This window comes from Antechinus flavipes, chromosome 2 (genome assembly GCF_016432865.1).
Source record: "Antechinus flavipes isolate AdamAnt ecotype Samford, QLD, Australia chromosome 2, AdamAnt_v2, whole genome shotgun sequence".
NCBI lineage: Eukaryota > Metazoa > Chordata > Mammalia > Dasyuromorphia > Dasyuridae > Antechinus > Antechinus flavipes.
The window spans coordinates 483,477,482-483,493,024 of record NC_067399.1 but is presented as its reverse complement, the minus strand read 5'-3'; the positions used below and the strand labels follow the sequence as shown (position 1 = coordinate 483,493,024).

The 15,543-nt window shown below is 35.6% G+C and overlaps 1 protein-coding gene across 1 annotated transcript in view; it reads right to left on the bottom strand.

Annotated features, from left to right (window-relative positions):
• LONP2 (lon peptidase 2, peroxisomal) overlaps positions 1 to 15,543 on the bottom strand; it is a 114,719-nt gene that overhangs the window by 64,659 nt on the left and 34,517 nt on the right. Inside the window, exon 8 of the mRNA XM_051979802.1 lies at positions 6,197 to 6,338. Coding sequence (XP_051835762.1) covers positions 6,197 to 6,338 — 142 coding nt within the window. The remainder of the gene's footprint in view (positions 1 to 6,196; positions 6,339 to 15,543) is intronic.

Genomic DNA, 15,543 nt, shown 5'->3' with positions numbered 1-15,543 from the left:
AGAAAAGGCACTCAATCCAAAGTCAGTAGACTCTGTCTGAATTCTGTCTTCTGCATTTACCAACTGCATAATAATAGGCAAGTGACCAGCTCTGAGCCTTAATTTCCTCATCTATAAAATGGGATATTAATAGTTCTAGTGTCCACTTTATAGGGTTGTTATTGTGATTAAATGAAAACGTGTGTGTGTATAAAGTTTTATAAAACCTAGTTACACATAAAAACGTGTCACACAAATTTACTACTCTTTAATCTTTTTCACCTAATAAACTCCTGTTTTTCTCATCTAACGCTTCTCTATGCTTATTTCCAGCTACATGATTGGTGTTACATTTCTATGTTTATCTTTAATGTTACTTAAAATGGAATCTAAGCATGTCCCAAATAATTGTGCATTGTTGTCAAGAGAATTTATCCTTTCCATTAAGATATGAATATATTCCTTGTCCTAAGTGATACAAACTATGTTCATTAAGAGTGCTTATAATTAATTACACACTCTCCCCCAACCTAAGCATGCCTTAGGGAATTAGATAAAGAGAAAGCAAATAGTAATGTTCAATTTTCACCACTATAAATCTCATTAAAAACAGAAGCAACATTTTGGTTTAGAACTATGATTACAACACATTAAAGGCAAACTTTTCATCAGAACTGGACAGTAAATCTCTCTAGACTTATTTTTGCACAGTCTGGTCCCCTTATAGTTTTCAATTATAGTTTTCAATCATATAATTAGGCTGGCCAGGTACCTAAAAAATCAAATTTATAACTGACTTTATGATTTTGTCATGTAATATAATTCACATACTATCATTAAACCAACATCAACTGTCAATGATACTTCATTACTGAAAAGTCTTCTTGCACTCCAGGAGTGAGATTACAGCCATTGGGAGCCTACTAATGGCATTTCTCAGTCTACTGGAGTTTCTTCTCAGTTCTCCCAAGAGAACTAGGTATAATATAGCCCCCAGAGCAGAAGCTTAGCATTGATTAATGGCATCCTAATTGAGGACAATCAGGAGGTTTAGTTGTGAAGCTTCCTTTAAAGGTAAAGAAAAATGCAAGAGCATAGAAAGATAAAAATTTAAGAGAAAATCTGAACATCTTAAAAACACAATAAGATTCATTTATTGCCCATACTGTATGGGGCAATAAAATATGACCCTTGTGTAAAGTTTCCAAAAAAGAATAGGTAGGAAACACAAACTTACCCCCAATTATGATATGATTTAGATTAAACACCTTCATTTTAAAAACAATCATCTCCCAGAGAAGGTTGGACTAGGGAACAAAGAACAAGTTTGCCTTTAGGCAGGTTATTTAATTCCTTAGTTTCAGTTTAGCCAGATAAATAAGGATAATAGTAGTTTCCCTATGTACCTCACCAGTAGTCAAGATCAAATAAGATATTTCGTGAAAGTGTTTCATAAACTTTAAAGCTCATACAAAGGAAATGGGCTGTAATATGCTCAAGAAGAAATCATCTATTAAAGAAAAGACGTATACAAAATGAAGGGCAGTGGTGCTAAGGTTACCCGAGTGTGAATTACTTTAATCAGACAATCATCCAGCTGAAAGAGTTCTAAGGGAAAAGAAATTTTGACAGAGGTAAAATTAAACACACACACACACACACACACACACACACACACACACACACACACACACACACACACGTAGAGAGTCAGGGCAGTATGAGAGTTCCAAGTCAGAGAATTTAGGTCTGGATGAGGTGTTAGAGATCATTTAGTTTATTTCCCTCATTTCTCCAGATTAGGGAATTAAGTGTCAAAGAAGTTATGTTTCTTGCCTCAAACACCTAGACTTTCAATAAAGCTATGATTGAAAATCAGGTCAATGGCTTTAAAGTCTAGTGTTCTTTCCACTATATAATTACTTTTTTTTTTTTTTTTTTTTTTTTTAGAATTTAATATTTATAAAATGTTTTTCCTTCAAAGCAACTCCTATGAAATACTTAACACTAGTTTGATTCTCATTTTACAAATAGGAAATGGAAACAAAGGTATTAGCTCAGGGTCACATGGGTACAAGGTACTGAGCACTGCAGCCAGGATCAACCCAAGACTCTGGATTTCATTACTCTCAGAATCAGAGAAGACAGAAGGCGAGAAAGGGATTCAGAAAGGAAGTAAGGCAACAAAAGAAGTTTGCACAGTTTCTTAAATAGAGCCCTGACAGAAGTTTGAGTTAAAAACTAGTGACAATTTAAATAATTCTTTTTTTAAAAATCTAAGAACTAGTTTGGAAAAACTAAAATTTTAGCTTTCCCTAGTTTAGCCTTTTCCTGCTAATTCAAGCTGGGTTACCCCAGGTGAAGAAAACAAAATGTTGATCGTCTGGGGTATGTCAAGTAGTGCTAATATGCTCACAAACACAAAGTTAAAGTGTGTATATTTTCCAGAAAACAAAATTCTATGCAGACTAAGGATGTATTAGTTATTTGAAGAGTTCCACGTTATGTAGATTTGAAAAAAAAATTCCCTTCAGTTGATTAATAGTGCTTGTTACCTTTGTAGAGTATTTATGGAATCAAAACTATTTTTACCAATTTATCTAAATTTAATAGCAAAAGTTTGAATTTTGTACAGATTATAAAGATGGAAAAATTTAATATATCTAATGCAAAATGAACACTTTAGGGCAAAATAACAGCTCTGTAATTTCCTGCTTGAATGTTCAAATGCACACAAAGACAGCTCTGTATCCAGTATTTTATTACTACCAAACTGACTGAGCCCCAGGAAAACATAATTGCCTGTCTTTAGACTTCTTCTGATTTCCCTGCTTACAAACACTTACTTTCAAGTAGTTGCAGCCATTTCTATCTCCTCTCAACTAACTTTCAACAGAGGTCATCTAAATATAGAATAAATATTCCCTTGTTGACGACAGTAACTGGAAATAGGAAGATGTCCTATTTTACTTGAGCAATAACTCCATAGAAGTACAAGAACCAAACAAGGCCTGCAAATTTACGTTTCGAGGCTCAACTGAAGCTCCCCTACAGGCAGAGCGAGGTTATTTAACAATCCATTCAGCCTAAAGGAAGGGGATCCTCACCTCCAGCACATGTTCTCCTCCTCCTGGATCACATCAACACTTCTGAATCCAACCTCCAGAAATTTCTAGGCCAGCCACCAAATGCTCCAGAAAGCCTTCCCCATTGCCTCCAGTTACCTTTCCATATCTGTCTTCCCAACAAATGGAAACAACCACAACCATATTTCTCTTAGCATTTTGTAAGGACATATATCCTCTTTGTATTCATGATTTAATATGTCTAAGGTATTACTGGACTAAGTTTTTATGGCAGAGTCTTCTTTTTCTCTTCCCATCTGAATGTTCCTTCTTAGATCAACCAATATTGAACAGTGAGTACCCTCCAAAGTTCTCTCATGGGCTCTTTTCTTTCTATATAATTTAACTCAGTGATCTCAGAGTTCTCATGTACAGCTTATCTCTATGCAGAAAATTTCTAGATCTAGCTATCTAGTCTTAAATATCATTCCTAAATTCCAATTCCACAGTTCCTGCTGCCTGCTGGACATTTCAATCTGGATGTCCCCTACATATCCCAAATTCAACATGTCCAAATAGAATTCATTCTTTTTCCAAAACCTTCTCTCTTCCTAACTTTCCTATTAATGTCCAGAGAACCATTAACCTTCCAGATCACAACTTTGGCATCTTCCTCAAATCCTCACTCTTCATTCCCCTCACACACATTTTTATCTCTAAAATATGATCCTTTCTCACCATTCACTTAGCTCAGACATTCCTCTCCTCTCACCTGACAAATTATAAGAATCTTCAATGAGGCTTCCAGGTCTCAGCTCTCCTCACTCCAATATACCCTCCATATACCTCTCCATAGAAAGATTTTTCTAAAGCATAAGTGTAACTATGCTACCTCCCTAAACAATAAATTCCTGTAACTTCCTGTTACTTTCAGGACAAAATATAAATTTCTCTTTTTGATTTTTAAGGTTCTTCCAATCTGGTCCCTTCATACCCTTTTCCCTGCCTTCCCATACTGGACAGTCCAGCAATTCTAGTTTATGTTTTCCTAAATATACTCCATCTCCCATAGCCCACCTCCAAGCCTGGAATACTTTCCCTTCCTCATTTTCACCTCCTGAAATCCCTCATTCTTTTAAGACTCAGCACAAATGCCACCTTCTACAAAAAGCTCTGTTACTATGCTGGACTTTCTCCTTTCCCATTCCTAGACACTTGAGGTTTTCTCACTAAGGTTATTTCCCCTTATGTGTTAACTTGCACATACTTATTTACATGCTGCCTTCCTTATTAATATCCAAGTTCTTTAAGGAGAGGGAAGCTATTTAGGTTTTTGTCTTTTTATTTTTTATTTTGGTTTTGCCAGAAGTACTTTGGATCTAATTTTGCCTTTCTATCCCCAGCATCTATCACAGAATTCTGGCACTTAATAATGTTTGTCAAATTTTAATTTTATTTTTGACAGTTTTTGGTAAAAAAAAGAGATAGTAATTAAAGTAGATGTAGTCAAAATTTCAATTTTACCCTAAGATATCTGCATGTAACAAAGTTTTAAAACTTTGGATGTATATGGAATTCAGTTTTAATAATACTTTTAAGCTGACTTGTTTTATCTCTGATTCTATATACTGTGTCAGACAAGATGATCTGGCTTGACATGGCAGCTGCGTCTGTATCTATATCAGGGAATGCATATATATATCTGGATAACTGGCCATCCTGCATGCAATAGGGACTAAGCTGTCATCTACTGCTTGTGAATGTTCAGTGGACTAGTTTTAGGACTGCCCAAAACAATGCTTTTTAAATATTTCAGTACTGGAGTATCTCTCTCCTACTGCTCCCCTGCCCCCAAAATGCTCTAGAACATTGTAGACTATGATACTATAACCTACCAAACCTACACAATGTCCCAATATGAGTTAGACTGTCGATAAGTTATCTGAATGCTATATGATATAAGCTACTATGATTTTTTTTATAGTTATATGAAGAATAGGATCATAGATCTACAATTAGAAGTGATCTCAGAGGTTACATAGCTATTCCAACTTCCTCACTTTACATATGAAGAAATTGGGGATGAGAAAAGATTGGGACTTGCTTAAGGTCACCCAGCTAAGTAGGTGACAGAAGAGGAATACAAAGTCAAGTGTGACTTCCAGTTCAGCATTCTTCCGCTACACTGTACCTTCCCAGAGAAGCCTGGGCCATATTATCACTGCACAGAAAACAAAGGAAATTGAGTCAGGGGCCTAGATAAACTAACTGCTGCTTCCTCATTTAAGCTGACCACATGATTGTGCTTTAGAGAAAACAGGCAAAGACAAACTCCTGACTAACACAATAGTGTCATCTTCTCCTTCTAATGTAGATGGTCAGCATCTTTTAAAATCTTCTTAAATCATTAATATTACTGTTCCATGAGCAGAGTGTTCAGTAAAAAAAAAAAAAAAAAAAAAAAAAAAAAAAAGAGTACACCATAGGGACCAATCATTTGCCTAATGAGCACTACTACAAGTCTGATACTGTTCTAGGCTAGGGATTAAAAGATAAAAAAATACAATTCTTCCAAGCTTATTAGGGAAAAAATAATGGTGTCTACAAAGAGTTGCTAAAGAGCAAGTCAGTGTTTAGCAGCTGTGCATCTCAGATCAATGCTACCACGAGTCATTCTGTGAGTCAAGTCCTCTGTGACTGATACATCACCTCAGATTCTTTGAGCTCACGGGGGTAATGACAGTTCTTGGAACGAACCACCTCTATCTATATTACTATTTAGGGAATGGTTCAAGTCAGAGAAGAAAAAGATTTTCTCACAATGCAAATGGTGCTGATAATAAACTGTTTAGAACACAGCAAGAAAACTGAGTGAAAATAAAGGTCATGTTCATTTTGGTGCCTAGTGGTTTCAGGCTTCACTATGAATTAAACTATATAAACTTTAAATGTCATCAAGGTGAAATGCACTAGAAATAGAGAACCTACAAAAAAACAGAAGCATCTTTTTTATTTATGTAAAATTGTCTCTCCGACCTGCACCAAAACATGTATGGTTCCTTTATTACAAAATTTGTATTCTATGAGCTCAATCCCTTATCTTCTAATATTCCTTAGCTGGGATTTGTAAACTAAATTCTTCTAAGTCTTACCTCAAGCAGGGCAGCAGCAGGGTCTCCCTGCAGACTTTTGCCCAGTTTATCAACTTCATCTAACAGGAACACTGGGTTGTTGACCCCAACAGTCTTCAAGCCATTGATTATACGACCAGGCATGCTGCCAACATAGGTGCGTCTATCAGGAACAAACAGCAAATTCCAAACAATGATGTCAGAAGGCAAGAACAGAGCTTTTAGAAATCATCCATTTAGGACTATAATACAACCACCTTTCAGAGTACTATACTATGATAGAAAAAAATTCTTCCTATTTATTTGTAGTATACAAATATTATATTTGATACTATCATTCACTCAACCATCAAGCATTTTTTATTTTTTTATTTTTTTTCTTTTATTTATTTATTTATTTATTTTTAAATTTTATTTTATTTAATAATAACTTTGTATTGACAGGATCCATGCCAGGATAATTTTTACACGACATTATCCCTTTCAATCACTTATGTTTCGTTTTTTCCCCTCCCTCCCTCCTCTCCCCCCCCCCCCAGGATGGCAAGCAGTCCTAGATATGTTAAATATGTTGCAGTATATCCTAGATACAATACATATTTGCAGAACCGAACAGTTCTCTTGTTGCACAGGGAGAATTGGATTCAGAAGGTAAAAATAACTCGGGAAGAAAATCAAAAATGCAAATAGTTCACATTCATTTCCCAGTATTCCTTCTTTGGGTGTAGCTGTTTCTGTCCATCATTTCTCCAATGAAACTCAGTTAAGTCTCTTTGTCAGAGAAATCCACTTCCATCAGAATACATCCTCATGCAATATTGTTGTCAAAGTGTATAATGATCTCCTGGTTCTGCTCATCTCACTCAGCATCAGTCCATGTAGGTCTCTCCAAGCCTCTCTGTATTCATCCTGCTGGTCATTCCTTACAGAGCAATAATATTCCATAACATTCATATACCACAATTTACCCAGCCATTCTCCAATTGATGGGCATCCATTCATTTTCCAGTTTCTAGCCACTACAAACAGGGCTGCTACAAACATTTTGGCACATACAGGTCCCCTTCCCTTTTTTAGTATCTCTTTGGGGTATAAGCCCAATAGAAACACTGCTGGATCAAAGGGTATGCACAGTTTGATAACTTTTTGGGCATAATTCCAGATCGCTCTCCAGAATGGCTGGATTCGTTCACAACTCCACCAATAATGCATCAGTGTCCCCGTTTTCCCGCATCCCCTCCAACATTCATCATTATTTTTTCCTGTCATCTTAGCCAATCTGACAGGTGTGTAGTGGTATCTCAGAGTTGTCTTAATTTGCATTTCTCTGATCAATAGTGATTTGGAACACTCTTTCATGTGAGTGGTAATAGTTTCAATTTCTTCATCTGAAAATTGTCTGTTCATATCCTTTGACCATTTATCAATTGGAGAATGGCTCATCAAGCATTTTTTAAAAACCTACTATATGCCAGGTGACAATACAGGCTCTGGAGAGCAAAATATAATGAATGAAATAATGCCTACTCCCCAAAAGCTTGCTCTAATGAGATGAGCTCACATTCGATTATCATATGTAGTATTAAATCTTCTTCAATGCCAAGAACATCAGATCTTCATTTTTTAAAAGTGATGGGTTTCAATAGCAACTTCTGTGACTAGGCAGTTGTGGAGGCATTGGGGCACTGGATCTGCAGTCAGTAAGACCGAAGTTTTTAATCCAGTGAGCAGGTTAACTATGAATTACTGAAAATGTATAACTCTGAGATTTTCATTTTGAATGATTATTATATGCTGATCTAATAAAATTTGCAACATATTGATGAGACACAGGGTCCAAACCCTGACAATTTTGATCTGTTAATAAAAACTGTAACTTCTACTTATATGCACTATGTGATACATCCAAGTATAATTAGATTCATCAATAAACATTAAAATTCCATAAACTATTTGGTCACTTTTAGAAAAGAGCCATCTATACTATTTTCACTAGTGTGCATATAACAAGAAATGTGAATAAACTTATCAAAATTAATTAAAGAAAGTACCCTTTTAACAAAGCACAGGAAAATCTTGAGAGGAAGTGCTGTATGATTGACCCAAGGTATCTCTCTAAGAATCTAAGTCATAAGCAAATGGAAGCAGAAGTAAGGAAGCAGAAGAAGGAAAGGCCTATAATTGCAAAATCAGAGACTGGAACAAACTTTGCTAACTTTCATAACATTTTTGTAGCCTAAAACCACACCCAAACCAAATATTGTTGCTAAAAGAATAGAAAATGCTGACTGCTCAGAAGAGATTGCTACACAATGTAGTGAAGTGCAGCAGCCATCTCTTGAGGGACACAAAGCAGATGCAAACATTGTCTGTCACATGATCTGTAAAAAGTCAGCCAGAGTAAACAGTGTGACTTGGGAAAAGACAAGGAAATCTCACAACACTGTGAAGATGCTTTCATATTCAGCAAAGGTGACAAATGTAGGAAATTAAATGTTGTAAAGCTTGTCCAATGAGAGTAAGGTAGGAGAAAATTCAGATTTATAGTAACATGGGAAGACAGAAGATGTATAGAAAAGTGAGATCTTCAGAATTATTTCCTTATATTTATTTCCTGGGAGGGCAAGGGAAGCTGGGTGGTACCAGGCCTGGACTCAGGAAAACTTTTGTTCAACTCCAGTCTCAGGCCTTAGTTTTGTGACCCTGGGCAAATCCCTCACTCCATTTCCTCACAAATTGAGCTAGAGAAGGAAATGGCAAATTGCTCCAGTGTCTCTGCCCAAGCCCCCCATCCCTGCCGCAAAGTGGACATGACTGAGAAAGGGTAATCAAGTCAGTAAAGATGGGAAAAACCCAAGCTCACTTCTGAGTTTTTGACATAAGAGTTGCATACAGCATGTAAGCTTCTTGAACAATGGGAATCCCAATTTCCTTATTTATGAAATGGAGATGCTACTACTGTCAGTATCTACTTCTTTGTGCTATTATAATGAAATCACTATAAACCTGAGAAAGTGTTATGTGAACATGGGGTATGATTGCTATGAAACAACTGTGGAGAAGAAAAAGGTATTTACATCTCATGTCCTTTAAAGGTCATTTACTGATGAAGTGTTAATATTCTTTTTATGGAAATTTTTGATAGGTAGCCTTCCAAAACTGTTTTGTGTCAGCTTAAAGCCTATGTGGAGAAAATCAAGGATTTTACAGCTTCCCTTCTTTCAGAAATGATTATTAAACATTTTACACACATACATATGAATGTGTATGTACACACACATATACACACCTCTCACATCATAATATACCATATATGCCGTATACATCATATAGTATATTCAGACTATAGTGAGATGTCACACACACACACACAATCTCGCTATAATGCCAAGCTCCCTAATCACAATTTTTCAGTAACCATGTACTGCTGATAGAGAAGTACAAACTTGGTAGCCAATCGAGGTCCTACATAATCTGGCTCCAATTTGCCTCCAACTTTAATATGTAGTTTTATTCTACCCAGATTCAACATACTATTCTCAACTGGGTCTTGTGTTTTCTCTTTTCTGTAGTTCTGCTTAGATATTCATAAGGCAGTTAGGTGATGCAATGGGTAGAATACTAAGCTTGGCATCAGCAAGAACCGAGTCCAAATCTTGCCTCAGATACTTATTAAAGCTGAATGATCCTAGACAAAATCACTTACCTTTTATGCCTCAGATTCCTTACTTGTCAAATGACAAAGGGAGCAGGCTAATGGCCTCTAAGATCCCTTCTCTTAATCTTTGATTAAGATCTTTGATCTTGGAGCAGCTAGGTGGTGCAGTGGATAGAGCACCAGCCCTGACGTCAGTTGAAGCTGAGTTCAAATCTGATCTCAGACATTTAACACTGCCTAGCTGTGTGACCCTGGGCAAATCACTTAACCCTAATTGCCTTGCCAAAAAAAAAAATCCTTGATCTTATAACCTAACCTAGAATATTCCCTGTACAATAGATCCTCCCTACCCATAGATCAAGTCTCAGAACAAATCCTAACCTTTCCATGAAGGTATCTCTGATCATTTTGGCTGGAAGCAATCTTTTCCTTCTCTGAAACATTATGGTAGTTATTGTCTCAGCCACTTCTTTGGAATTCAGCATTGCTCATATGGATGTCTGATATTCTCAAGTAGCAGACACTATACCTTTAATTCTTCTTTCAGTCCTCAGTATTCAAACAGTGCCAGACACATAATAAAGGTGTGGGGAATTTATTGATTGGTTAATGTCCCAAACAAAAGCCTATTTATCCACACACACACACACACACACACACACACACACACACACACACACCCCAGATCAAATATATGTCATGTCCAAAACACAATTCAACCACTCTTATTAAGGGGGTACAAAAGAATGTTTTATAGGAGAGAGTGTTAATGTCACTTCGTTAATACCTCCTTTATACCCCTTTAAAAGTCCTGGAACATATCTCTCATGACCATTTTAAGAAGAATCTGTTTTCTTGAATAAAGCACAGAAATCAGCTCCAACATTAGCATTATTCAAAGTGGGCAAGCTTCTATGAATATTTCAGAACTCCAATCAGCACTTGATGTTCTAAAGTCATTAAATAGATTTCTAATTCTAGTTTGTTACTTTTACAAATGTACACCACCAATCTTTTAAAGAAGGGAAATTGTCAATCCATCCTCTGAAAATATTGGCTGCCCGTAGGCATATATAAATTGAGTTTTATAGAAAAAAATAGCTATGACATGATGATTTAGTTTATCAAAACCATTGTATAAATAGGTAATATGGTGACCTAGAATTGGAATTGGAGAACCAGGGGGCAATATTAGTTTTGCCATTAATCTATGTGACAACAGGTTGCACGTGACTCAAACTTTACTAGTTTAGGTCTAATACTAAGCAAAGTTAAGTTACTTGGTAGTCTAGGTTTTTTTCACTTTCCATAGGAGAATGATCTATCTGTAGGTTATTCAACAGTTCATAAAAGGAGATTTGGTCACATCACTTAATTTCTCATGACCTCAGAGTTTTGGTCCATCTCCCTTCCTTCTAAGCAAATTATGGTACCTTCTAGATTTAAATCTGTAATCCTGTATGACTCTTTTTAAAGAAGTAGTGAGCTGAAATGAGGTTGTGGGTTTCATCTACTTAAAATGTAGTTAACTATACATCTTTGGGTAGCATGTCAACTTGGTCAAAAGTTAGAGATCTGAACTGGAAAAAGAATTCTACTCTAGTCGCATGTAAAGTGTTAACACCTTTTTTTCCTAGTTATTAGGAGAGTTAGACCCAAAGGACTTTAACTTGTTTAAAAATACTCTCTTAAAAGAATGATACCCAAAGTAGGGTAGGAAAGATAATCCACCAGGATGTGGGAAGAAAATTAGAATATTTGCTCTTTATGTTATAAGAAATCAAATTTACCAATACTTAATATGAAGACTGACATTATCTGTCAAAGTGCTTTTCCTAAATTCCACATCTGACTACATCAGTCCACTTAATAAATTCTGGTGTCCCCCTCATCTCCAGGATCAAATGTTCAATCCTATTTGGTGTTCATAACTTGGCCCACCATCCCCTCCTTTCCAATCCTCATACATTTTCCATTGCCCCCATGTACTCAGCAATCCAGTGACATTGGCCTCCTCATTATTACTTGAATAAGACATTCCATCTCCTCATTTCAAGTATTTTCACTGCCTGTCCCCAATCCTGGAATGCTCTGCCTCCTGACTTCTTTGGCTTCATTTAAACCCTACCTTCTATAAGAAGCCTTTCTTGGGGCAACGAGGTGGTGAAGTGGATAGAGCACCAGCCCTGAAGTCAAGAGGACCCGAGTTCAAATCTGGTCTCAGACACTTAACAGTTCCTAGCTTTGTGACCCTGGACAAGTCACTTAACTCCAATTGCCTCAGCAAAAAAAAAAAAAAAAAAAAAGAAAAAGAAAAAGAAACAAGAAATAAGCCTTTCCTGATCCCTCTAAATCTAGAACTTTTTCCCTGTTGACCATTTCTGATTTATTCTGTATACATTCATTTGTACAGTTCTTTCTGACCCTATTTGTTTAAAAAAAAATTTGTAATGCAATACAACTGACATGAAGGAAAATGGAAATTTGCTATCTGGATTTCAATAAAAATTTTGTCTTGCAGTATGGCCCTGAAAAATGAACAGCAGGATTTAACAAGTGTAACTACTGATAGACTTTGTCCTTGTTAATCTGGGAAGCTTGGCAAGGTAGACTTTTCAATTAGATCAACTATTAAAATTAAGTTCTGAAGTGAATTGAACTTTGACCCAGACTTCTGAACTGTTTTATTGCTGCATTCTTTTTCATTTCTATTTTTGTGTTTTATAATGTACACATTAGTATGTTAGCATATGCATATAAATTATAAATGAATATACATATACTTTAAGTCTTTGCTAAAATTTTTTTTTAAACTGATGGAGGAATAATCAAGAAAAGTTTGAAGAAAACTCAAAGAAGTTGAAAAGAAAAAGAAAAGTTCAAAAAGAAAACTCAAAGAAGATTTCGTGCTTCTGTATATGGATTTCATGTTTTGTGATCCAATCTGATCTTTATAATTCATATAATTCAATACCAATAACTTTAAAACATATCAGACAGAAGAGCTAGGATTCTGAGCAACATAGCAGTAGATATATTAGAAAATTACTGACAAATCTCACAACAATAAATCAGCTAAATACTATTTGGCAAATAAGATACTTTGAGGTAACTAAATAGCACAGTCAATAGAGTGCTGGAGTGCTGGGCCTGGAATCAAGAAGACTTGAGTTCAAATAACATCCACATTCCAAGGTGGTGAGGCTCAGATGAGATAATATTCATAAAACACTTAGTATAGCACCGGGCACATAGGTAATTAAATATTTGTTTCCTTCATTCCTCCCCAAGGGGAAAAAATCTGGTAAAAGTTACCAATAGTCAGAGAAGTACCATACACATTTCATTTCTGTAACCAGTTTGCTATTATTTGCTAAAGTAAAAACTCCTTAAAGGCAAGGCCAAGATTACTCTGTTCTGAATAGCCAAAACCATTCTGTTTTGAACACTGCATGATTCATTACTACTAAGTGTGACAAAGTATCCAGGAGGAAAGATAAAATGATAAGTGCAAAAGTTTTGTTTCATATGACTTGTTACACTAGATCAATTCTTAAACTGGCATCCATGAACTTGTTTTTAAAATATTTTGTAACAGTATTCAAATATAACTGGTTTCCTTTGCATTACTCTGTATTTTATTTTGTATATTTTAAAACATCCTGAAAAGGGTTCTATAGGTGTGACCGTATTATCAAGGGATCCATGGCACAAACAAGATGAAGAATTTCTGGTTTGAAATCTTCTGCTAAAATACGAGTCTAAAGACAATGGTGAAAAGTATTTATATTCTCATAGCATTCGTCCATACATGACACTTCACTAATAGGTACCAAAAATTATTCACATGAGATCCATATTATTTGCCAACCCCAAGTCTACTTTTCTTGTCATGAATTTTAACTTGGTTTTACTTTATGGTTTATTATATGCTTTCTAGAAATAACTACACAGTTCTAATGTATCAGACTAATTAGTAGTAAATTAAGGACTAACTATTTATAGCCCCCCCAATAATCAAATAATGATTTTACTGTCCACTCTAGATCTTCAAAAAGCTTAAAAATGTTTTCTGGTTTTAGACCACTGCTAATAACCATCAAAATATAACCCTCAGGGGCAGCTAGGTGGTACAGTGGATAGAGCACCTGCCCCAAAGTCGGGAGGACCTGAGTTCAAATCTAGTCAGACACTTAACACATCCTAGCTGTGTGATCCTGGGCAAGCCACTTAACCTCAGCAATGAATGAATGAATGAATGAATGAATGAATGAATGAATAACCCTCAAACACTTTTAAGGAATAAAGCATCTATTTATTTGCATTTCATTTTCAGTTAAAAAAACAAACAAATATGTGATTTACTTGGGGTAGGTAACATTATCTACAACTACAAAACAATCTACAAATACAAAACTGCAACTGCTCTCTAATAGCCTTAGCACTCCCAGTGATAGGAATAGGGGAGACTTAACTTGAGAAGTCACATCTTCCTAACTCCAAGGCCAGATCTCTAATTTATCTTCCTCATGATGCTGCATTCTGCTATTGTGAATATCAAATGAGATAAGAGCTTTTACACCTTCATTTTCAGTGAGAAGAAATTTATTCCCTATATTCTATTGATAGTTTTTAAAGCTCACATTCAATTAAAGGGCTCTTTCTGATCAAATCTGCAAAATTTCTTAAGAGATTACTATGTGTAAAGAGATTCCCCTGCCTCATATCTTACTGGAAAAAATTGGAGGCCATTCATGATCTACTGACACTGGCCTTCTTTGTTGTCCCTTGAACAAGACGCTCAATCTCCAGAATCTGTGCCTTTTTCATTGGCTGTTCCTCATGCGTGGAATATTCTCTTCTTATCTCTACCTCCTGGTTTTCCTCAAGATTCAGCTAAAATCTCATCTTCTGTAATCCCATCACTAAGCTAATTAACCACTTAAAAGAAATGGGTACAGAAATATTATTAATGTAAACACACCACCAATGTCAGACAACTGAAAATCAAGGGGAAAAAATTTACTTTCTTTAGTTTTTTTTACTCCCTAACCCCCAAATCATGAAACAATGGAGAAGGGTTGATTTTTTTTTTTAAACTATTCCCAGCTGACTATATAGTCCTCCAATAGATATCTGGATTAAATGGATAGAGATGAAATTGTGCATATGAGAAAGGTAAGTCACGAAAATCAATGTGATGCATTTTAGAGAGCTGGGAGATGCTTGATAAAGCAGCTCTGTTTTTCTCTGGCTATTTTAAGACAACAGAACAGTAGTAGCTACAGAAAAGCTAAGAAAACAAGAATTCACATGAATGCCAATAATAAGCATGTGATGAGTACAAAACTAGCAAGATATGGATATTTCCAAAATACATTTTTTTGGATTGTCACATGGAGTCAAATGTAACCCCCAAACCCACCCCATGTCTGCAATCTGACAGATATACTACTTTTCCTTCTGGAAGGTACAGTGACAAAACTGAGAGCTGCAAATGTCTATTTGTTATCTTCAAATAAAATGTTTTCAAATAAACTTTCTAAAATTTATAACTTCTGTACTTACGGAGGTATGTAGGCAATACAATCCAGTGGCATACCAATAGGTAACATTAATGACATGCTGAATGTGTTAAGTTTCTTAGCACCTATCAGTTACAACTATAATCTATTTATTAAAAAATGAATAGCTGGTGGATGTTAAATCA